This window comes from Nothobranchius furzeri, chromosome 14 (genome assembly GCF_043380555.1).
Source record: "Nothobranchius furzeri strain GRZ-AD chromosome 14, NfurGRZ-RIMD1, whole genome shotgun sequence".
In the NCBI taxonomy this organism is placed as follows: Eukaryota; Metazoa; Chordata; class Actinopteri; order Cyprinodontiformes; family Nothobranchiidae; genus Nothobranchius; species Nothobranchius furzeri.
Genome location: NC_091754.1, coordinates 41,817,331 through 41,842,927, shown reverse-complemented (window position 1 = coordinate 41,842,927; position 25,597 = coordinate 41,817,331). Strand labels below are relative to the sequence as shown.

The following is a 25,597-nucleotide window of genomic DNA, read 5'->3' as shown; positions in this document are numbered from 1 at the left end:
ACAAAACACACACACACGCACCAACACAACATCCAAATCCATTTTCATCCATCACAGAGTTAGTCCTGGTAGATTGTTAAGAATTTATAATTAAGAAATTAAAGATTCTTAAACGATCCCAACTCTCTCTCTTTTCTTGTCTCGAAGTCAATACAGAGTGTTTAATTAAACTCCCTGCGGAATGTCGGAACGGGTGTGTGTGTGTGGGGGGGGGGGGGGGGGGGATGGTTCGGAAAGCGGAGTGAGAGAGTTGGTCCTCTGTAATGTAAAATGAAGCCTTTTAACGACCCTCTCGACCATCCTTTCAGCATCTAGTCGAACTCTACGATACATGCATACATTTGATTATTGTTTTTTTTTTATTTTGCAATCTTGCACCCTGTCCAGTAAATTGCACCCCCAGGCTGTCGCCTGTGTCACCTGTCAGTAAAACCGACTCTGCACACCATAATTTGTGGTCAATTTAGTGCCAACCACAGTCCAAGCTAATGTGTCTGAAAACACTTGAGTCCTTACTTATGACAACACCATCTGTGTGTGTGTGTGTGTGTGTGTGTGTGTGTGTGTGTGTGTGTGTGTGTGTGTGTGTGTGTGTTAGGAGTCACCCTCCCCCAGGACCCATAGAAGACCTGGAAGAGATCTGAGCCGATCCTCCATGAGTATAGGTAGCTAAAGTCATGCACGTCTACTTCCAGACCATGGGTCCCTGGATATGAGAAAAAAATGATTGCAAGTGAGTGTGCCACGGATTGTTCTGGCACACTGTCGGTGATATCGTTCTCATCAGCTACATGCAGGGTGCAGCTCGGCCGCAGGTGTGGACTAAACTACTGATATGGTGGTATGATGCCTCAGAGATAATTCACTTATTATTTTTAAGGCAAAATTCAGTTTCTTACAGGCAAGGGAAGTTAATTAAGACATTGAGTAAGTCGGGAATAAATAAATACAACAAAACATTTTATTCAAGGCTGTCTCAGGGCCCCTCCCAGAAGAAATTATTTTAACAATTAGTGTCATGAAATGGTTTTTGCGCTATTTAATATTCCCGTTTGTAAGCGGAACTCTTTACGGCATGGTGCTAGTTTCCAGTGGACTTTTTCAATGTTGCACACTCGCCTTCAGGTTGCATCCTGTGGACCCAAATGTGTTTTGTGATCAGGAGCTAGATGGGTTCATCCCGTTGACGGCCCGTTCGCGGAACCGGACTAACGGTGAGTTTTTTTATTCAGACCCGCTGATATCAGCTCACGGAGGTTCTGCTGTTCGGTGTGACACCGGCGAGTTCAGACGTGGAACCCAGTTTGGGTTCGCTCCTTTATAAATCACCTCTTTATCGCTAATGACCAGAGCCGGGACTGGTACCGACCATGTAAGTCCTGAATGAGCTTCTGACCCACAGACATGTGTGACACCAAAGAAAAGGACTGGTATGCTGTTCTGGGGGCCAGCCCGTCAGACTCGGTCCAACAGCTCCGACACCGGTACCAGCAACTGGCTCTAAAGGTAAACACCTTTATTAGGTATTTACAGTCTATGGTAAACACACACTGATTGCTGTAAGTCACACCCGAGTCCGGGTTCTGGTCCCGGTTCGTGTCTTTTTTGGTTAAACGTTCAGCAAAGGAGGTCAGGATCAGAGGTGCAGGTCCTGGACCGTGGGGTTCCTGGTTCTGGTTCCAGACATGAAACAGAAACACATTCCCCTCATTCACAGACAGATGCGTTGTTCCGGTTCAGCCTGTCTCTGAAACCCGAGTCCTCTGTGAGAGATCTCATCCCAGATGATGGGAATAGATCTCAGGACCCTCAGGCAGGGGAGGATCTAGAACATTTTTTATGGGGTGGCAGAAGAGGGGCAAACATTTTTCTAGGGTGGCAGCACACACACACACACACACACACACACACACACACACACACACACACACACACACACACACACACACACACACACACACACAGAGAGATTACATGATTATATATATATATATATATATATATATATATATATTAGGGCTGCACGATATTAGGAAAACCTGCGATTTTCGATAACAGTGCTTAATATTGCGATATCGATATTACTCACGATAAATGAACAAATACTAAAGTATGCAGTGTTGATGTCGTCTGGCGTGTGACGTCTGCTCTGGGTTCAAAGCAAACAAAAACTAATGCATGAATTCCATTACAACATAACATTTTTATTGCAAAAATATGCAGCTGCACCTGCTACTGTATTAGCAGCACAACAACAAACTACATGCATGCAGTTTCTCAGTGACTTTAAAACATCACCTCCACCATAAAACTTTTTCTGATGCTCCAAATACAGAAAATCATCCCTTACCAGGTTTTTTTTTTATAAATAAAAATATCAGAAAATAAGTTTAAATGTTAAATAATAGTTAACATCACTTAAATGCAACAGCAAATTCTCTCATTGCTACTGAACATTTTCTCCACTTATATGGTTATGATATAGGGCTGTTGCTGTAATTGGGGAGTGAACTGTGCTGGGCCAAACTAGGAGAATATTAAGATTTTCTGAGGGAAAAACAATTATCTACCTTTCAGAAGAGGAACTGGCAAAAAAACTACATGGAAAATATGTGAAAACGTTTGTTTTTAACCCCAAATTGAAAAAGTTTACCTAGATCTTAAAAAGCAGCTCAGATGATGAAACTGCAACTATGATTCTGATAACAAGTGTAGCGGAATATAGTTGGTATATTCTTACACTTTATTAAGGTACAGATATTAATCTTACCTTAGAATCAGAAGAGGTTGTTTTTACCACAGGGAATTTTATTCAAACACTTTGTATTGACTTAGAGACAAGAAAAGAGAAATATGGGACGTTTAAGAATATTTATTCTTATAATTATTTGAAACAATCACCAGGACTAACTCTCTAATGATGGATGAAGATGAATGTGAGCTGAAGTGTTGGTGTGTGTGTGTCAGTTCAGAATCTCCATCTGGTGCAGGCGAGTCTGAGTGTAAGATATTGTTTTGACTAACTAACCACGAGGGACTTCAGGAGGAAGAGACATGAAACGCCATCTATGCCGATCTACGTACCTTCGGAGACTCCCGTGTATGATCTGGAATGCCAAGTCCTTGGACCCTCCTTTGGTGCTGGAGCTGATAGCACAGTGTCTGCAGCACGACAAACCAGTCTAAGGATTGTCTCCCGGTACAACGGCAGGTTTCAGCGTCACGTAGAGAGTTCAGCTTTTATTCTGAAGGAACCGTCGTCTTGTTGGCAAAACGACAGGATTTTTCCAGCTTGACAGTTCTCAGCTTAAAGTAGAAAATACAGCTGGCCAGTCTGCACTTCACATAGCGATGATGGATTTGAGAGCTGGTCGAGCTCACGTTGGAACTACGTTGAAACTTGCGGTGGAACTGAATTAAAATGGCGTCGTTCTGTTTTATTAAGCTTAGATGTTTTGGATTCTTAGCGAATCGGAGTGGACAGATTAACTAAACACCACAGAACTCTGCCAGCAACAGAAAGGAAGTTCTGATTGGATGAGGAAGCAATGTGTCATGTGTTTACCTTATGTGGATCAGGATGTCTAGCTCAGTTAGTCCTGTTATTCATTACACATAATCATAACATTGTGATTTCACAGATCGGTCACCTGAGTATTATTGACCAACATTTGTTTTGATTAGCTTTATTAGAAATAAAGTTCTTTGATTAACTAATGAAAAGCTTTCTTCGTCCTTCTGTCTTCTTTGCTAGAATGTGAACATCAGAAACCTCAGCACAAAGTGCGTTCGTTGCTCTGAGCCAGCATGACAAACAAGGGAACGGCACCGCTAACTCAGTTCGAGTGATGCTTTCCATCCTAAGGGTCTACGTAGGGGACGGGCGTATTACGTGAACGGACCCATCTGATTGGCCGCATATCAAAAGGGCTACATTTGATTGGTCAAATAATACTTCCGTGTAAAAAAACAGAGCTGGTTTACAAAAAGTTGATGAATGACACGGATGGAAATGTTTGAACCAAACATTTATCGCCGTTTTTGACGTGCTGTTATCGCGATGACGAAAATTTTTCGATATATTGTGCAGCCCTAATATATATATATATATATATATATATATATATATATATATATTTATATTTATCTGAGCTGAATCAAGGTAAATCTAAGTGCACTGTGTGTAAAGAAATATTTCACTGCAACGAGATATTGTACTTTGGTTTTATTGTTCACTCAGAAACATGTTTTCCTTTTTCATTCACCAATATTTACATATTCATGCATACATTTGTTTTGGGTTCTCGTTTAATAAGCTTAAAGGCCCATCATGAAAATAAAACACATAATAAAATGATGTCCTTCCTACAACTGCTGAATGCGGCGGTTTCCATGTTGCTCAGCAAAACACTTTTAAATTCATCAAGATCCAAAGATTTTGCCCGCTTTGATTCAATGCCGAGTACAGCCAAGCTGGATAGTCTTTTCTCTGTCATAGCAGACCGCAAATAGGTCTTTATGAGCCTGAGAGTTGAAAATCTTCGTTCACAGGATGCACTGCTTACTGGTAAAACAACAGCTATGTTACACAACCTGAAGAATTCATGAAAAACATCCTGATATGGGTCTAAAAACTGAGTCATCTCCATCAGAGTGGTAGGACTCTCTTTCCCCCCTTTTTCTCTGCAACACTCTTCTCATCTGATGTAACTCGTTTTTGAGATCCTCAGTGTTGGAATCATAAGCTTCAGCCAACAGAAGAACAGTCTCCTCTCTCAAAAATGTCTGACTTGATGGATTTAGTGCCGGTGTCGGAACAGGATCTGCTCGGGTGCAGGATCGGCTCGGGGTCCTTCGACTGCCGATGATGTCAAAGTAGTTGATTGGCTGAACATGAAGCTTATGAAAGTTATGTTATCATGTTATGATTTTGATTGGTCAAAACAAATTTGCGGTCGTAGTCTTGGCGGTTGTAGTCCTGTAGTCCAAAAAATCAACACTTTTTGGAGAAAATAGGTTTGAATTTCTAAAGGAAATGTAAAATATAAGCAAATGATAAACGGTGACCCTCAAAAGCTCTTGATGTTGATGAAATGGGGCAAAATAAAATATAAGAACTTTATTGAAAGACACCAAGCAACATTTTGAGTCAAAGAATGTATTTAGATAACAACTAAGGAAATATACAGACGATCTCCACATTAATACAAACAGATATGGCTTCACATATAAGAACTGTTCTATTTTCTGTCAGTCCGATGTTGGTTTTATGCAGTTTCACATTCTTTACAAAACAAAGATAATTTGGTGTTTAATTAACAAATTACAATTATAAAGAAAACATTTAGGTGTTAACAAACAAGAATTTATTAACAAAACTGCTGATGTCGTTCCAAAACGTGTGTGTTAAAAGCCGAGTAGATTTGCAGTAATGTGACGTCATCGGCAGTCGAAGGACCCCGAGCCGATCCTGCATCGACACCGGCACACCTTGCATTATGTTAAAGTTTGTGTTAGAAAATCTTCTTCCTTTTTCTCAATCATGTTATCCAGAACCGGATAGTACACAGAGATGCAAAAAGTGTGTTTGTTATCTGGAACTTCGTGTTGTCCTAAGGTGGAGGCAATGACACTGCCCTGAAGCACCTTTGATGTGACTCTTGGCCTCTTTAGTTTGTGCTGAGTTGTCTCAGTGTTGCTTCATCTTTCTCTCAAGTGTTTCACTCCACATCTCCTCAAAAGAGTCATGACTACGGTACAGGATCAGTGTCTCTTTAAATCGTTCAACAAGTTCAACAACCTTAATCCACCGTTTTAGACTGGAGCATGTCTGATAAATATTTGGAGTCACTGAGAACCTTTCGAAAGAGAACAAGACGTCCGGCAAAATTTAGATCAATCTGAGCCAATATCCCTCTTGCTTCAACAGCTCTTTGTGGATGTTTCTCAGAAGCGATCTCTTCAAGCACCTGTACAATTGCAGGCAACCTGTTCATAACATTGCAACATGCTATGTGCCTAAAAGCCCAGCGTGTATCACTTAGCTGTTGAAGCTCTCGTGGTGCACCATCAAACATCTCCCGCTGCACTTCCAGCCATCTGCTATGTACATAAAAGCCAGATATGAATGTGTACATTTGTGGCTCGGCTTTCTTTTAGGATGGCAACTGCCACCCTTGTAGATCCGCCCCTGCCCTCAGGCTTTTGCTCCCTAGGAAAGGGAGTTCCTCTCTGGGAAGTCTAGTCAGACACTAAAGTATATGGAGCCTAAGTCTCCTCCCCTTGGTGTCAGCTCATGGGTCTAAAAGAGCTATGTTATAATCCACTTTGCCTTACGCCCACCAATGTTGTACTGCAGTTTAGATGAAAAGTAATGATGGGTGTTTCGACCTCGCCAGTCATGTACTTTGAGATTTATCAGCTTGTAAAAGTTCGTATGTAGCATGACTACACACCAGGAATCGGCACCCTTCTCCAGTTAAAGGGTGGGAAATGCATTTGCCAGCGAATGAGGGGACTTTGCATTTGTGTTTCTGCAGAGTCGTTCATACCATCGGGTCCGGGCTATTATCTTAATAAAATAATATGAAGTTTTAGTTCTTTACACCTAAACATTTCAGAATGTTAAACAGTTCTGTGAGGATTTTAATTTTAAACCGGTTTCGGAGTCCACCTTAATATTCTGGTTTTGTTGTCTAGAGCTCTGTGTGGACAAACGCTGATGTCCATCATGGAAACTCTAAATCCCGATGTCCCCAGCAGGCCACTGAAGCCACATGATCAGGGCCAGTTAGAATAAGTCAGCAAAAGGAAAAGGTGGAGGGTTTTTGGACCACAACCTCTGGAACTAATTTGCTCCGTCTGTCTGTGCATGTGCATGTTTTTGTGTAGCACCATCCTGATCGTCTTGAAGGGGAGCATTCTTCTGAAGAATTTGTTGAACTGAATGAAGCCTGGAGGCTCCTTAGCGACCAGAACATGAGGAGACAGTACGACCTGCAGAGGCGAGGTGAGAATTCCCGTTCTCTCTTTATTTGTCTCTACGGTTTCTTGTTTCAGCTCTAAAATGAAACCAGTTGTGTAAAGGCGGGTTTGGTTAAAGCTAGCTCTTTCCAGGTGAGGTGGCTATCAATATGGTGTGTCAGTTAGAATACGGGAAGGGGCTAGATGCATCCTTTGATGTAGATCCGTATCTTTAATCTTGGTTGATGCTCATCTGAAACAGTAAGCATAAATAAGTTATCATGATAAGAAACAATTACGGTGACAGCAAATTCCCTTACAGAATATAAAATTATTCAATATATCAGCACTCTATGCACTGAACTAACCATCTGTCACATATATCTTAAAATAAACTAATAATGAACCTTCTCATTCAATACGGAAAGGGGGAATGAAGCAAAATGCATTTATCTTAATTAACTAACTTACAGTCTAGCAGAGAAATTCAAACAACAACACCATCTTGTGGCTAACTAAGATCTCCACAACTCACTCACGTGACACTGTCAGCCTTTACTCAATGGAGAAATTATAAGGTAAAAACTAGAAATGAAATACAACAGAATAACTCCTCATGTCATTAACATCAAGGCTAGGGATGAGTACCGAATTCGGTACTTTTTAAGGTACCGACCGAATTCCATAGTACCGACCGAGCACAGATTCACGTCATTTCAAACGGTGCCTCGTTTCGGTACCCGTCCTTCATAACGAGAACTTGCCAAGACAGCTGCGCATGCGCAAGAGCGTTATGTCATCGCTCACTGCGAGCCAGTTGTAAACAGAGCAGCATGGTAGAAAGAACGCACGCTAAAGCTTGAGTCCACTTCACTAAATGTGATGGGTAACTGGGTGATGATGAAACCAGCGACAACGATCTAAGTGAGACATCCTCATCTTAATCTGCTCTGGTAGGTAAATAAAATGTTTAAGATAACGTTAGCTTGATATGTTAGCTTCCGTTTCGCTAATGGTGCGTTCGCTTTCTCCTCGGAACTCCGAATTTCCGACTAGAAGAACATGAACACGCTCTAAAGTCTGGCTTCAATTTACTAAATGCGACGGGTGATTGGGTGAAGATGAAACCAGTCACAACGATCTAAGTGTGAGGCATCATCGTTTTAATCTGCTCCAGCAGTTAAATAAACTGTTTAAGATAATGTTAGCTTGATATGTTAGCTTCCATTGCCACCGTTGTTATCAGCTAATGGTGCGTTCGCTTTCTCCTCGGAAATTCTAACTTCCCAGTAGGAAAAATCAAATGGAAAAAGACGGTCAAAGGAATGAAGATACACAGTAAATTTAGTTCACAGTAAAGATGTTTGCTTCAGTTTAATTATCAGCTCATAAAACTACAAGGACGATGTTAAAATACAAACAGTTGAATGTTATTTATCGTGATATTTATCAAATATTGTTATATATTGAGAAAAATATATATTTAATTATAAAAGAGAATTAAAATAATAAACACTCAAAAGTTTCGAAAATTGGTACCGTTAAGTACCGGTATCGATTCCTAGGTACTGGGAATTAGAACCGAATCGATTCAAATGTCAAAGGTACCCATCTCTAATCAAGGCTAACCAACTTTAAATATGTGTATAAAAGGAAAGAAATGTGTTGGACATAAACACTTCAGACTTTCAGTACTCAACTAATATTCCATAATTAAACAAAGGAACTTAATAATGCAGTCTTAGACGTGAAGTAAATGAATCATTTTCTTGCATTAATACAATGCTGTCAACATCAACATGACTTGCAGGTGTAATGATAGTAGAGGGTAAATTGGGTTAAGTAAATTGCTTGAAAAGCTATTTATATTATTACCACTACTTGTGACCAATAAGTGGTGATACTCTAAACTAGAATGTCACCTGCTTGGTCTTATTGTTTTGGTCAGAAGATTCTAAGATTATTTTATTCATTAAGGGATCCTACACACTTCGCTTTCATTCAAGAAACAGTCAGGTTTATAAACAAAGTAAGAATTTATTTGCAAACACTTAAGACTTGACAAAACTATTATTTACTGTGAGTAGGGCTGCTCGATTATGGCAAAAATAATAATCACGATTATGGTGACTGAAATTGAGATCACGATTATTTAGGACGATTTTTCAATTTATGATGATTTTATTTGTTTTTATTCAGTCATAAAATTGCTCAGGGCACAATCAGGACAAAAATAAGAAACAAGATTATCACTAAAATAACTCCTGATTCCCAGTATAAAAAGACCAATATACTTATAGCTCATAGTTTATGACCCAAGGACTATAGACCTTGGTTTAACTCATTTAAGTCTAACCAGTACAGACCCAAATACCAATATCTTGCAAATACTGACAGCAAGAATTATACAGTGGCATTTATAACAAATACATGCAAATAAATTGATGTTCACAAAATGTTGCATAACATTTATTGAGTCGTGTCAAGGTGCTGTAGGAGCGTGCACTAGCACTGTGTCCTCAGAGAGATTAGTTATTAGTTATCAGCGTGAGGAACTTATTTCTACCTTATTTATAAACTATTTATTTACAGGCCCATCAGTTAATGTAATAATTGTCCCAACCACAGCTGCACCCCCCACCCCCCCACCCGGTCTCACAGCAATCGGGCAAGATGCACGTGTGTTTAGCACGCTGCATGCGCACATTTAGCTGTTTTTATCGGCTCAGGAGTCCGCAGGTGTGGTGTGTGTCACTCACTCTGGTTAACAGGGAGCCGGCTCCGAGAGCTGTTTCTTTAGCGACCGACACATCACTGCATCATTCCCTTTCCTAATGTCCTGAAGAATGGTCCGGAGCGCAGGCGGAGTGTTTAGCTAACCTGCAGGAAATGTCGACGACAGTTATCCAGAAAGTAGCTAAGGGTTACCAGAGATGTTTCTGAGGTGTTCGCTAGGTACTTTTAGGATTAAAAAGTCAAGAATGGGGTCTGAAAAGCTGCTAGAAATAGCGTCAAAGTCGCTAAGTTGGCAACACTGTGGGAGGAGCGCTTCATTTGCAACTCAGGGCAGCGCAAGCGGGAGGAGCAAATAATCGGCTTGTTTTGTTTTTTATAATCGTTCAAAACTCAGATCGTAATCGTGATTAAAATTCGATTAATTGAGCAGCCCTAACTGTGAGTGGATGTGAACTAAAGGATGGTCTGGAACCTATTTGTGAATATAATGTATTCAGAATCTCCGTTCTCAGAGCTGAGTTCTGGATATGAAAGAATTTGGTTTGCATTAAGCTATAAGTTGTTATTATCAAAACCACATGCAGATGCTATCTCGCTGTGCTCTACCTCACCCGTTTGGAGACCCCGTTTGGATCCGATATGTGTAGGAGCCGATGACTGCACCTGGTTCGTAGAGAAACCTCTATGCGACCAAATCAGTCCTCAGATGTCTCCGGGTCACAATGATAGATGAAACCAAACGTCTTGAAAATAACTCTGAAGGAGTTTTGAGTCAGCTTTGTTCTGCAGGAAAACTATCTTGTTGTTCTCAGCTTCGCAGGTGCGAAAAAGGTTTAAGGTTTTGACAACGTGTCAAAATCCTTGGTTAAAGAGGTCTGCTAAAGATGGCTGGTCTAAAGCTTGCTCTCGGACTGGTTTGTCTGAAGTTGAACTGAGAGAAAAACCAGAGTAAAACTAGTTTTGACGGATTGATGTTATCTTGAATAGCCAACCAGAACGCCAGTTGGCACGTTGAGGATGTTACCAAGCATCTCAGAACACACCCTCTTCGATGGAAACTCCGAATGTGAGCCAAAGGTTAACTTATGTGCAATGCATTAACTTAACTTTACCTGTGAGTGCAAATGTTATGACCTCGTCAAGTAAACATACTAATCATGTCATTAAACACAAATCGATGAAACATTTCATTATTTATAATTACCAATAACAGAAGTTCATTCAATGATTATTTTTAATTATAAAATCTTCGTTTCTTCTTCCATCTGGCAATAAAGGAGTTTATTTCTCTGTGAGGGATCTTGGAGGAGAAAATGTTTATTGTTTATCATTTATTATCCCTGCAGTCCAGCTGCTGTGAGGAAGTAGGCTCTGATTAAAGGGCTACATGCAGACTTCGGGCCTCCTGTTAGGGGAAAAGATTGTAGGAAGTGTCATAGCCAGGGTAAGTTGACCTGGCTGTGCATTTGACCCGTGGGATCTCAAAATCAGGCCATTTTGTGACGTTACACAGGAGAACGAAGGAACACTGTCTCACACTGCACCGCAGGTAAAAAAGGAAAGAAAGGGAAAATTCTAGCGTTGGAAGTGAGCTCACTGTGGAAGGCACTTGAGGAGCAACTTGTAGCTTTAACAGTGAAATTAGAGTTTGCACTTGTTGCAAATGGTCGAAGAGATTTTAAAAAGGTTGATGAAGGACCATGTGGAGGAAACACCCTTCTTATCAATAAAGAAGTGGTTGATATATATGTTCCTTTATTAAAGGTCTTGTTTACTTAGAAATTGGGTAATAAGCAGCAGTAATAAGTCACACCCATCTACTTCAGGGCCATCGGTCCCCTACTGCCAAAAAATAAATGAATGGGCATCTATGAGAGGATAAAAGTTATTTTCTGATCTGGTTTCATTATTGTGAAAATGTTTGGGCACACCTGATCATTTTAATATTTTTTTTTTGTAAATCTTTGGTTGTTTGGATCTGAAATCTCTGTTAGATACATATATATTTATGTAGCAGATGAACACAGGGATATTGGAGAAGTGAAATTATATATTGGATTTACAGAAAGTGTGCAATAGATATCAGCACAAATCATACATACTTTTACCTATATTGTAGTGTGGAATGTAATATAGGCTTGATCGTGTGATATTACTCAATCAGAGAACAAAAGACAGTAACAGCAAGTATGAAAAAAAATAGTCAAATGTTTTTTAACCATTGGTTGCAAAAATGTGAACCTTAACGGACTCCTTATATCAGAGATTTTTGATGCAGTCTGATATAATCCGACACACTGTTTTTGGGCCGATATCGAATTACTTCTGATATCAATATTGAAATGGGACATCTCTAACTGAAACCATGTTTATCTTTAGGAACTAATGAAGAACTGAAAGGTTTTTCAGCTCTAAGCCCCAAATGTCCACCGTTCTTCTCTAATTCAGCATTTTGCCTCTGTCCTGTCAGTATGGATTTAGTTCGGAGGCCTAACTACAAAAAACACATTATCAACGTTGGCACAGGAAGCCAGGTTCTGGAAGGAACTGGGCTCATGTCTGTAGATCAAACAAATTTGTCGTCAGCTTTTTGTGTGGAGTTGAACTTTTCTCTGAGCAGACTGGTTCCACATCTTGATGACTGTAGAACACCTGATTGAGGGTATCACGTCTGATTAACGTTACCACAGCTGGCTGGTGGTACCAACACTGACCCGTTCACACCGAACAGAGAGCAGAGGTTCAGAAACAGAGGCCCCCTGCTGTGAACTAACAGCTAACCGTTGCTCATCCTGCTGTTAATTATCACTTGTTTAGCAGCTATTACTCCTCACATGAGGTATCGTTAATTAAAAGGTCCGTAAGTTTTGCACTAATTACTGGTGGTTCAGAGTCTTTCTTCCGGGTGAGCTCGATAATGACTGTTTGCTCGGGTGAATATTTAAAAAGTAACAGTGTGCACAGCTGCCTTTTCACTTGTCTGTCCATCTTTTTATCATCAGCCCATCTGTCATTCCCCCACCACTTCGTTATTGTTCATCCATCCTTCTGGTTTTTATTTAAAATGTGTGTGAGGACTGTTTTGGTGACTGGCAGCAGAAACTGTGTGTTGTTACAACAACGTTTAATTGTTGTTGGGACTCAATTGGATTGCGTAATAAATGAATGTGACCTGTTGTGTTTTTGAATGGTGCCCTGAGCTGACCTGTGTGGCTAACTGGAGTTTTGACAAACTTAACTGATTATGAGAGCTTGTTGAGTTTTATCTTGGTTGTCTTTTTGAACCCCATAATTCCACTAACCCAGTGACCATAAATGCATGTCGGAAGCAGAAAGAGCTGCAATCATGTCTTTATTGTACTGTTGGTTGTACAAATCGCTCTGATAAAAACAACCAGACGACCAAGTTCTACAGAATACCATCGACTCACACCCCTTTTATGGCAAACAAAAGATGCTCAAATCTGAAGAGACAAACGGTCTTCTACCCTTGTCTTTGACTTGGCAACACCTCAGTTTTCATAGCCACAAAGTTTTCATTAATATAATCATGCAATAGTCTGTCCTATATGAGATGATCTTTCTTTGGACCAATGCAAACGGTGCACCACTTTGAACTGTATAACACTGAGTCTCACAAATTGAGGATTTATGCATGTTTCGTTGAACCTTGTGTCAGACCTTCTCCAATAATCCAGGTCCAGCTCCTATTTCTGTTTTAAACATCTAGACTGGTCCAATGATGTGAGCTGAGCTGGGTATAAAATCTACTCAGAATTTTCTTAGTAGTTGTCCGACAGTCCAAGATCTTATCGAGAAGAGTTCGAGATGGGCACAGCGGAAAAACATTCAGATGTAGACATGTCTCAGTTGTAAGTACCTAAAGAATGTTGGTTACGTTTTGGAACCCCAGATTCTATGAGTATTGCGCATCCCTTTAAAAGTTGGACTGATAGTGGCCGATTAGCTGCAGAGAGCCGCAGGAGCAGCAGTGGGTGAGGTGCATTGTGGGTAGTCATGTTTTTAGTTAGTTCTTTTTTGGGGTGTTTATGTGTGTTTTATTTTGGAGGGATTGTGTTGTTTTTAGTAATTCATTCACTGTTGCAAGCATGGTGTTACTTTGTTGGCACCATCAGTGAGGAGGCAGGTCACAGAAATGAGACCGCTGTGCTGTTCTGCTGTCTCAACAAAGAAGTGGTGCTCAGGATTCTGATCTTCGTGTTCCTCTTTCATTGGCTGTCTACAGTCGCGAGGGATTCATGAGTTCACATTGTGGCTGTTACACAGTTGAAGCTACTTTTTTCAATTATGTGGGACTAATCTTTGATAGTCTCACTTACTTGAAAAAAGCATGCAAACAGATTGCACTTAGAATGATAAGTACATGGTACTAGGTTTATTTTATTTTTTTTACCGTGTCCTGTCTGGCTGTGAAGCAAACAGAATTGATGTCTGAATGCTGGTGACAAGCCTTACAGATTTACTCTCAGGTGGAGCATCAAAGCTTCTGCTTTAATGTCACGCCTGATACTTAAAACTTTATTGTTCTGCTTTAATGTCACGCCTGATACTTAAAACTTTATTGTTATTGTTTTTTTTAATGCTTGTAATTCCGACCAGACACGGAGACAGAGGTGAAAGAGAAAGGAAGAGACAAAAGGTGTGTTGAACGTGCCCAAGTCCATACTTATGAGAGCACCATGTGAGCACCTGTATGCATACCCGCGCTTGTATATGTAGGGTTTCTCTATAGGAGCGTCCAATAGAGAGTGTGAGGGCCACAGATCTGCCCCCCAAAGATGCGTAGGAGATGGACGGAGCTCCAAGTCTCAGAGATTCAGGAGCTGCCCCAGAGCACAGGGACCCCAGGGAGACTGCGACCAGAAAAGCCCCTGCCCCCCTCGAGAGGCGCAGAGGATTTCTCCGGGGGGTCACGATTAGCAGCCGGCAGAGTCCCGGGGGATATCCATGCCATACCATACCAACTTTATTTATAAAGCACATTTAAAAGCGGCATGGCAGCCAACCAAAGTGCTGTACAGAATAAAAAGTAAAAACACAATATAAAACAATACACGGTCAACAATAAAATACACAACAAGGCAGATAATCACAGTCAATAAAAAGACACATAGTAAAATAATAAAAGTCAGGGATTTAAAAATGCCTGGTCGTAAAAGTGAGCCTTAAGTAGCGACCTGAAAAAGGAGGAGGGATGTGCCCGCCTCACTGAAAGAGGAAGAGCAATCCAGAGTGTCAGAGCAGCATAGACAAAAGCACGCTGCCCCCGCGTTTTGTATTTCATTGTTGGAACGTGAAGCAGCAGGCAATCAGCAGATCTCAACGCCCGGTTTGGCACATGACGAGTCACAAGATCAGACAGGTAATCCGGAGCCAGACCGTTCAGGGCCTTAAAAACAAAAGTCAGGATTTTAAACTTGACTCTGAAGTTTACGGGTAGCCAGTGGAGCCGCACCAGTACAGGTGTGATATGGTCTCTTCTAGGGGTGTTTGTTAAAAACCTGGCTGCCACGTTTTGTGCGACCTGAAGCCTGTTAAGAGCGGAGGCAGGTAAACCAATCAAAATGGAATTTGCATAATCCAGTCGGGAGATGAGAAAAGCATGAATTATGGATTCTAGGTGTGCTTGTTTCAGGATCGGTTTTAAGCGAACTAGTCTGCGCAACTAATAAAAACACGATCTGACCACTGTGTTAATCTGAGGGCCCATGGAAAAGTGTGTATCCAGTTTCACCCCCAGGTTGGTAACACACTGCTTGAGGTCATATGGGAGAGTGTCCAAATCAGAAGATAAGTGTATGGTTTTGTTAGGGGTCATCAGGAGTGCCTCAGACTTAGAATCATTCAGCTTTAGGAAATTGTTGGCAAGCCAAACCCTCACTTAAGCCAAACATTGGTCCAGAAGACAGAGGGAGCCTGGTTTGTTCAAAGCCAGGTAGATCTGGCAATCATCTGCATGAATATGATAGCCCAGGCCACATTTCCTCAGGATGAAACCCAGGGGGAGGATGTAAATTGAAAACAGGAGAGGCCCAAGCACAGATCCCTGCAGGACTCCCCATGGAAGTGGAATGAATGTAGAGGAACAATTACCCAACTGAACCTTGAAAACTCTGTTTGACAGGTATGAGCAGAACCACTGAAGTGAGGTACCCCTAAGCCCTACATATGACTCAAGTCTATCCAGCAAAATATCGTGGTCAATGGAATCAAATGCTGCAGAAAGATCTAATAGTAGGAGCAAAACAGGAGACCCAGAGTCAGAAGCCACCAGGATGTCATTGGTCACACGAAGAAGGGCTGATTCAGTACTGTGAAGTGGCCTAAACCCAGACTGGAACACACCAACCAGAGAAAAAATATTCATGTGTGCTGTAATCTGTGAATAGACAATCTTTTCGAGGACCTTAGACAAAAACGGTAATTTGGAGATTGGCCGAAAGTTTGCAAGGTTTGAGTTGTCTAAACCAGGTTTTTTTTAAATTGGTTGCACAATCGCCTTTTTAAAAGAGGTAGGAAACACCCCAGTAGCCAAGCTAGAGTTAAAAACATCTGATGGAGGGGCCCAAAGTAGGGATGATATCACCCACCATCCCCGGGGGGAGAGGATCCTCAGGAGAACCTGCTGGTTTCTTATTTCCAATCAGATCTGACAATTCACTAAGAGATATGGGAGTAAAGTTACAGAATGAGGGAGGTTCTGGTGGTACATCAGGACAACCAGATCCTGGTTGCACAAAACTATCCCTAATGTCCCGGACTTTGTGAAGAAAGAAGGTCTGGAGCTCAGCACACAATGACACAGAGGGATCAACACTACCAGGTTCAGTTATCGACAAGATGGAGTTGACAGTGCTATAAAGTTTATGCTGATCACCCTGGTGTTGAGAGATTATGCATGCAAAGTATTTGTTCCTGGCAGATCTAACACTTTTCTGATACAGGTCAAGGGCATCATCAGAAGCTGCTATGAGATTAGTAGCTTGTCCTTTTTCCACCTTCTTTCCAGCGCCCTACAACGCCGCCTGAGGCTGCGTGTTTCATTGTTCAGCCAAGGATCAGAGGTGGTTTTCTTGCGTTTAAGTTTAAGGGGAGCAACTGAGTCCAGGGCAACAGAACAAGTCAAATTAAAAGAATTTAAAAGCCCATCCACATCCGTGGTGATCCCAGATGAGGAAGGATTAGATAATTCAACCTCCAGGATGGACAGTAGTGAGGCAGTCGTGGAGGGAGAGATGTGCCTTGAGTATCGAGGAGCCTGCCTTCTCACTACAGGTAATATGGCAGAGATGTTAAAAACAACTGAGAAATGATCTTGAGAAACTGACAGGGTGAACAACCAAGTCCTGCATCTTCAGTCCAAATGATAAAAGTAAATCCAGTGTGTGAGAGTGATCATGACTAGGAACATTGACCAGTTGCTGGAGGCCAAATGAAACCAGAACATCTGAGAAATCTCTCACCAGAGGATTCGACAGACAACAAACGTGAATATTAAAATCACCAAGGATAATACCTCGGTCATACCTGGGGAGATATTCAGCTAAAAGGTCAGAGAAGTCCCTAATAAAAGCAGAGTTATATTTTGGTGGCCGGTAACACAGAATAAATAGAATAGGAGGGGAGAGACTGAGTTCAAAAACAGAGACCTCAAAGCTGGTGGGGGGTGATGAGCCCGGGAGGCGCCTGAGGGGGAGGGAGGATGAGTACATAGTCAATAGGCCCCCACCTCGACCCGACAGTCTGGGCTCATTCACAACAGAACAATTTGACGAACAAAGTTCAGCAAATGTCACTGACTCACCCGGTGGGACCCACGTCTCCGTCATGCAGAACAAAGTTAATCCATTATTATTAATTATTATTATTAGTTCATTTTGCTCAAATAGAAATTGAGGCCTGCCTCTAATTCTGGTCCTCCTTCCAATAAAGGCCTGGAGCTTGATGAGCTTAAGTCAAATACAGGCCCGGGCCTGTATTAGAGGATTTACGGTAATAAAGTTGTGATTGATTAATTGATTGATTGATTGATTGATTGATTGATTGATTGATTAGCCTCCAGCCCCGGGAAGCCAAGCGACAACAGAGGTGTGCTAAGACGCCTAGTCACCCTCTGCCTGCTCCAATACAGTGTTGGTGCGTGTTGATGAGGTGTATTCGTGGCTGTGGTGAGCGGGCAGTGCAGGCATCGTCTGGCCTATGCATATACCACCACACCACCCCTCTTCCCCCCACAGCCCTCTGTGTCTAAGTGCAGTTTAAAACTGGAAGTGGGCACCGGCACCTGGGATGAGGCTTCCAGAATATATAAGACATCATAGGACATCCAGATAAGGTTGGGTCCTCCCCCTCCTGGACATCCCCCTGCCCCGTGATGGACAGCAGAAGAGCCAAAATCTACCCAAGGCCCCTGAGTCCGGGCCGGGCATTGCCGTATGTTACCACCTTCTTCCCGGCAGCATACTTGTCATGACCCGACCCCCAAGGCCCCACCTAGATCCCCACACGGGGCTGGCCAACCCCACACCCCGAGCCCCCAGGCCCCCACCCAGACCTACTCAGGGACAATGCAGCCACCAGGCAGCAACCCATGGCCACCGCCAAGACCCCCAAGGGGCCCCACTCACAACTGTCAGTAGTCCACCCCCCGAGGCAACCCAAGCACCAGCCCCCCCAGCCCCAGACGTCCCCAGTGAACCCACCCTCAGGGAACATCCGGATACTCCAAACTCAGACCGTCCACCCCATCACCCACATCACCCCGCAGGACAATATCAGTGACCCCTACCCCCCATCATTGCTTTGTGATGGAACCGATCAAAGGAGCCCAAAGAGATTGACTTGAAGTGGAAGCAGAGGCTGTATCAAGTGCAATATGATCTAACAAAATATTTCTACACTGGTCAATGCAAAAAGTATCTCTATTTTTCCAATTCATGAGGATAGTTTTCTTAGCGATGCATATGGCAGTCAGAATCACGTGAACCAAAGATGTTTCAATCGGGACATCGTCCAGGTTTCCCAGCAATCAAAGAGAGAGGGAAGTTGGAATATGACATTTCAGTCACTTTGACAGGTCTTCCACATACTCTACCCCAAAATTCCTGGACAGGTGGGCAGGACCACAGTGCATGAATGTAATTGTCAGGAATGTTGTTTGTGCAGTGTGTACAGGTGTCAGACAACACAGACCCCATCTTGAACATCCGATGACCTGTATAGTGTACTCTGTGTAGAATTTTGTACTGAATTAATTGTAAATTGGAGTGTCTGATCATTTTAGAAGTGTTTAAACAAGTTTGGGACCAGAAGTTCTGGTCAAAGCTGACTGATAGATCCACCTCCCATTTTTCAACAGGGATTGCTATTCTATCGTCTATTTTGGACAGTGTCTTATATACTTTAGACAGTAGTTTGGTGGGTTTGAGATTATAGAAGTCTAATACCCTTTGTGGTGTTTTTAATTCTACTTTATTGAGCTTAATTTTTTGTTTGATTACAGATTTAATTTGGTGATATTCTAAAAAGCTATTCTTATCTATTCCAAAATGGGAGACTATTCTGTTAAATGGGATGAAGTCCAATCCTTCATATATGTGTTCCAGGTATAGGATTCCTTTATTTTTCCAGTCCAGAAGGTTAATCATTTTGTTATTTTGCAAAATATCAGGATTATTCCAGATAGGTGTGCGTCTGCATGGTATTAGTGAAGACTCTGTCATTTTAAGATACTCCCACCATGTTGCCAGAGAGGTGCTGATACTAATACTTTTGAAGCCTTTATGTTTTCTTATGCTTGAGCTAATAAATGGTAAGTCTGAAAGCTCTATCGTATTGCAAAGTGTCTGTTCTATATCTACCCAGGACTCATCTAGTGGGTTATCTTGCAACCATCTTGGTATATATTGCAGCCTGTTGGCTAAGAAATAATAATAAAAGTTGCGTAGATCCAGTCCGAGAAAGAGATCGTTTTACCTCTCATTACTGCTTTCCCTGCATCCCAGTTGTTGATGTTCCAGGCAGGTCATTATGTTCTAAATATAAAGCCCACTCCTTTTAAAAAAAATTCTATAAAACCTTTGTCTTTAAGCAGTGATGCATTAAACCTCCAGTTTTTGCTTGGTGGGATTGTCTTCTTGTTTACCAGAGTTAAAGAAACCGGAGCATGGTCGCTGACAACTATAAGTACATGGTACTAGGTAATTAAGTTTTGATGCTCCTCCTGTATACAAAGTAAAACATACTTAAATTCAAGTGACTATTATTAGACATACTAGTACAATGTACTGAAAATTGTGCTTGCAGTTTACTAAAGCTTATACAACTCAGAAAAACTAGTTCAGTAAACAGATTTTCACATACTTTGTACTAGTTTGGCTTAGTTAGAGTAACTTGCAATTAAGTTCATTTTACTTATATTAGTAGCTCCAGCACATAATTACCTAGTTCCATGCACTTATTATTTTAAGTGCAATTGGTTAGCATGCTTTTTTAAGTAAGCTGAATTTCTTCAGCTGCCTCAGGAAGTTCATCCTCTGCTGGGCCTTATGATGGAGGTGATGGTGGCCTCCCACTTGAGGTCCTGGGTGATGGTGGTGCCCAGGAAGCGACGTGAGCCCACCGTCGTGATGGGAGTGTCAGACAGGGTTGTGGTGGTGGTGGGTGGGTGTGCTGTGTGCTTCCTAAAGCCCACAACAATCTCCGCTGTCTTCTGTGCACACCAGCTGTTTGACCTCCATTCCATAGGCAGACTCATCCCCCATCTGAGATGAGTCTGATGACACCACCGTCATCAGACTCATTCCCCATCTGAGATGAGTCTGATGACACCACCGTCATCAGACTCATTCCCCATCTGAGATGAGTCTGATGGCACCACCGTCATCAGACTCATTCCCCATCTGAGATGAGTCTGATGGCACCACCGTCATCAGACTAATCCTCGTCTGAGATGAGTCTGATGACAGTAGTGTCATCAGAGTCATCTCAGACAGGGATGAGTATGATGATGGTGGTGTCATCTGCAAACTTGATAAGTTTGACAGACTCGTGGTTGGAGTTGCAGGCTTTGGGGTAGATGGAGAAGAGTTGAGGGGAAAGTTAAAACCACTTCCACCAAAGAAATCAACTTCCAGTCACAAGTCCAAGTTCCAACAGTCTGCAGTAACAGAGTGTTTCTCCTTCTGTTTATTCAATATTTGTTCTTTTTCCCTTGGAAATGAGTGTAAATAAAGATGTTAACAATTTTGTTCAGAACATAACCCTTGACTTACTTCACATAGTCTCCAATTTTATTTATCATTTTTGAAGACGTCATTGACCAAGGGTCACACATCTTTTGTCTGCACGTCAACTTTAATGAGCTGTTGTCTTTTAACCCTAATCCTGTCTTCTCCACAGCACAGGAACTGAAACAGGACTGTCCAGTTGATGATTCGGTCTTTCTGGAGGATATGATTTGGGACCAAGGTAAGAAGACACCATTTTCTGATGCATACAGACACAGTCAGTCCCCTCACAGGTCAATAGAGAAGTGCTCACAAGCAGCTTCTTTCTCCTGTGGCCACAGCAGCTATTATTATAAAACAGTGGATTGAAGTCTGGATGGAGCAGTTATAGAAAATGCAATACCAGGACCTTCAATGAGATAATACAGGTGGTCCGTCCGTCCGTCCATGCATCCATCCATCTATCTCCACTTATCTGGGGTTGGGAGAGGCCCAGACTTCCCTCTTCCAGCCCCTTGGGTCCGCTCCTCCAGGAGAATCCTATGGTGTTCCCAAGCCAAACAAGAAACCTACTCCTTCTGGTGTGTCCTGGGTCTGCGTTCAAAACTTAACCTCTTTACAAGAGACCCCACCAGCTGTTACCAGCAGACCCCCACCGTACATTTTAGCCTGCCAGGTCCGACCTGCATCCTCCCCCACCATCAGAGCCAACTCACCACCAGGTTGTGGCCAGTTGACTGCTCAGTGGTTCTTCAAGGCACTCGCAGAGTACAGACGCTTCCCTCTTTCGCTCCCTTATCTTTTTTTTTCCCCAAGGCTCTTTGTCCTGTCTGCCCACAGAGCGCTTCTCTGCATTTCTTCTGAAAAACCCTATTTTTACTAACCATGGATTTGATGAATTGGTCATTCAATGCAATTGATAAGATTTTTTCAACAATGAGAACGGAGCAGGGGGCTCCCACATGTCCACAGGAGACACACCTGGTGGGATATATGCTGGATTCCTGGAGGGAATGGAAGATCAAATGCCTCTCCTAGCTGTACATTGAGGACATTGAAGACGTGTGGATATTCGGCCTGACGATCACTGGATTTCTCCTGGTTGGAGTGGGAGGATATCTGGTTTTCTGGAAATATGGGAAGACGGGAGCGATTGGAGGGGGACCCGCACCCAAGGAAAGCACCGTCCGTGTGGAGACTTCTCAGACTGGGACGTTACTCGAGGTGAATCGTAAGCTGGACAATGTTCTACCTGCGATATCGGTATTAGTGCGCAAAATGGATGTCATCTCTGAGAGAGTCACCGGACGGTATGGACAGGTTTTCAAAACCCAAAATTGGCTTCACTGAAGGACTGGAATGATCAGTTTAAAGACTGAAGGCAGAGAGGAAAATTATCTCAGCCTGACCCAAACAAATTCTTGTTATCTGAATCTGGCACCATGGTAGCCTTGAGAGGCTACAAACCCCTGCGAAGGAATGCAGACAGATACTGTGAAAACCCGACCTACCCCCCCCCCCCCCCCCCCCCCCCCTCCTCCCGCCTTCAGATTGGTAGACTTCAGCCTGGCGAGGTCATCAATCTGCAGGAGTCAATGTGCTCTTCGCTTCTCCCAAGATCTCCCTCCCGCCTGTGACTGTACAGTAGATGAGTGCTGTAGATGGCTGCTCTCGCTGGGGGAAACAGGATCCCAGCCCCCCCTGCCTTCCTATTGGAGTCTCATGTTATGTTGTGTTGTCTGAAGTCTGTTGCATATCTGTTGAGTTGTTTTTCTGCAGAGCAAAGCTGCCCTCCTGGTGGGAGGGTAACTGTGAAGTGCCTTTTTTCCTCCACCTGAACCAATCCTCATGTTCCCCTCTTATCTCTATTAAGGTAGCGCGACTCGGGTTGCGAATGACCACAGTCACCAATTCTTGTCATGTGTCTTGCCCATGTATGTCTGATCTCTGAATTGTGTGTACTGAAACTCTCATTTCCCCCTGGGATTAATAAAGTATTGATTGATGATAAAAGGCAAATAATCCAAAACCATCCAAGCTGACCTCACTAGTCTCCAAATGTGATAATGAGTGTTTGTTAAAACAGTCATGGATTCTATCATAATCATCAAGACTAATCTTTGCTGAGTGATACTCTTCCTGTTTATGTGTATCAGTGTGGTTGTTTTGTGTACCTAGAGCAGGGATATCCAACCCCTGTCCTGGGGGGCTGCTATCTAACATGTTTAGTTGCTTTACTGCTTCAACACACCTGATTTTATGGTTGAATCACATGTACAGCAGGTCATTAAAACCAGGTGTGTTGAATCATGGAAACCTCTAGAACCTACTGGCTAGGGCCCTTGAGGAGCACAGTTAAAGCAGGTGTGTTTTACAGATGAATTAGAAAATATCACACACTGTCTTGATTTATCTGAACGAGGCAATAGATTTTTTCCTAAGTGTGTGTGTGTGTTATTCCAGGTCAGTGTGTTTACACGTACTGCTGTCGTTGTGGAGGAGCGTTTAACATCTCACAGAAAGAAGTGGAGGAGGAAACCCGCTGGACACAGCAGGAGGAGGCCAATCAGGAAACAAAGAGAAGACACCAAGTGGGCGCGCTCGTTTGCTGCAATACGTGTTCCCTCAGTCTCCACGTCACATGGCCCTCAAATAGAAAGACTCAAACACTTAAGTGAAGACTTAAAAGTCTTAATCGGTTTGATTTGTTTTTTTCAGTGATGCTGTAAGTTTAGCTGTGATGCCAAAAGCATCACTTCACCTGGAGCGCATCGGGAAGCAGAAAGCAAGTGGCTCAGTGGTGAAATGATTATTTGCATTAATTACTAATCACAATGGCCTGCTGGAGGATTTCTTACACACTTCAGAAATCAGGTTCTGCTAATGGTTTTTCTACATTTTTACAGACATTTTAACCTAATAATGACAATCACACCCTAAGATCGGGACTCCCTAAACAACTTTCACAGTTTTGAACGGAAAGACTTGATTTAGAAAAGAGTAATAACTGGTCCTGATGAGAGATCACAGACTGCATATTTCATCAGTCCAATAAATCCCGTTGAACTTGTGTGAGGACTAGGGTCACGGTAACCGGTGTAGCGGTAAACCCCGGTAAAAAAGTTGACCATAATAATAACCGTCTTTTTGTTAAAAAAAATTATCTCGGTGGGTTACCGTGACTGCGGTGTAGGTGCGGTGACCCTTACCAGCCACCGTATCATCGGCTGGAGTTGCCGGCGGCACATGCGCGCTTTGTTGTTTACAACCAAAACATTCTTGAAGCTAAAGCTGAAATAATGGCCAAAAGAGGAGACGGCAGCGCTCAGGACATTTATTATCCCTCAAAGAAGACAAAGTGGGAAGTACGGGCATCTTTTGGATATGTGAAGAATGCCGAGGGACAGTTGATAGAAGACGGCTATCCTGTTTGCAGCACGTGCAGAAAAAGTGTCTGTGAAAGGCTGCAACGCTTCAAATCTCATGACACATCTGCGTGACCATCACCCACAACTCTACAGTCAACGCAAGGCAAGCTAACGTTAGCGTTTTAGCTAAAATGCGTGACCCGAGGATTTGGGTTGAGGGAGAATGCAACGAGTCGCTATATAAAGCAGCCGCAGCGCCGCTACCTGCATATAAACCGTGTCGCGGACACCCCCATGTTGAAATGACGCTATGCATTACGGGGCTGCCAGGGGCAGATAAGAGTTGGTCTCTCTCCGAGAATAATTATGAATTTAACAATGATTACTGCCTGATGACATTTTCCCAAATCTGCAAAGCTCACTGGAAGGACACAAACCGAGGGCAATATTTTCCTGATAAAGGGTTTATTACTCAAGTAAGGGTAAAAAAGTATCTGATTAGAAGGCTACTTGAGTACTGAGTATCATCTGATCTAATATTTTTAAAATGATGACATCAAACAGACAAAAAATAAGAAGTTATGGGCAAATATTGGTATTTTAAAGACTAAAGGGAAAAAATGTAAACAAATAAACAACATAATTACAAAATAACACATTTTAGGCAACATTTAGTCACAAACTGAGGACAATATTTCCTGACATACAGGGTTTATTTAACTGTGTGAAAATGTAGCATGTTTAAAAAAATACCGCAATAATACCGAAAACCGTGATAATTTTGGTCACAATAACCATGAGGTTAAATTTTCACACCGTGACAACCCTAGTGAGGACGGTGATTTAATAGGAAGGGTTCCCAAACATTTCAAGAGGACAGTCATGATCATCACATTAATTGTTTTCACAAGCCACACAAAGCTGTAGGCATGGACATGATCTGAATAAAATCGCTGGCAGAAACCAAAAGCTTTCTGGAAGTTTCTTCTTTTAGAAAGGATTTCCTTTCCGTTATGGGCTTCAGTACCCGACAAATGAGGGATTGTATTGAATTAGGGCAAGGTGTCCAGACTTTTCAAGACAAAACCCAAATGATCCAATTGAAAGCGCTCACAGGCCACTAAAATGTCATAATAAAGAAAACAAGTATGTTATTATTGGCTTTTATATAATCATAAACACCTAATTCTGACCTATTTGTGAGAGCAGAACATAAAAATGTTAAAAGTGTCGATCTACACTATGCCGGGTTGCCCCCCCCCACACACACACACACCAGTA

The 25,597-nt window shown here is 42.3% G+C and overlaps 1 protein-coding gene across 1 annotated transcript; it reads left to right on the top strand.

Annotated features, from left to right (window-relative positions):
• Positions 1–847: 847 nt before the first annotated feature.
• dnajc24 (DnaJ (Hsp40) homolog, subfamily C, member 24) lies at positions 848–23,786 on the top strand. Its single transcript, XM_015965612.3, has 5 exons — positions 848–1,214; positions 1,403–1,506; positions 6,892–7,009; positions 21,121–21,189; positions 23,412–23,786. The coding sequence occupies exons 1-5, from the start codon at positions 1,019–1,021 to the stop codon at positions 23,624–23,626; spliced, it is 702 nt and encodes a 233-aa protein (XP_015821098.2). The 5' UTR covers positions 848–1,018; the 3' UTR covers positions 23,627–23,786.
• The last annotated feature ends 1,811 nt before the right edge of the window (positions 23,787–25,597 follow it).

Coding starts and splice junctions, on each gene's coding strand:
- dnajc24 (XM_015965612.3), top strand. CDS start 1,019: ATGAAATGGTTTTTGCGCTATTTAATATTCCCGTTTGTAAGCGGAACT. Junction 1,215..1,402: donor TTCGCGGAACCGGACTAACG/GTGAGTTTTTTT, acceptor TCTGACCCACAG/ACATGTGTGACACCAAAGAA. Junction 21,190..23,411: donor GGATATGATTTGGGACCAAG/GTAAGAAGACAC, acceptor GTGTTATTCCAG/GTCAGTGTGTTTACACGTAC.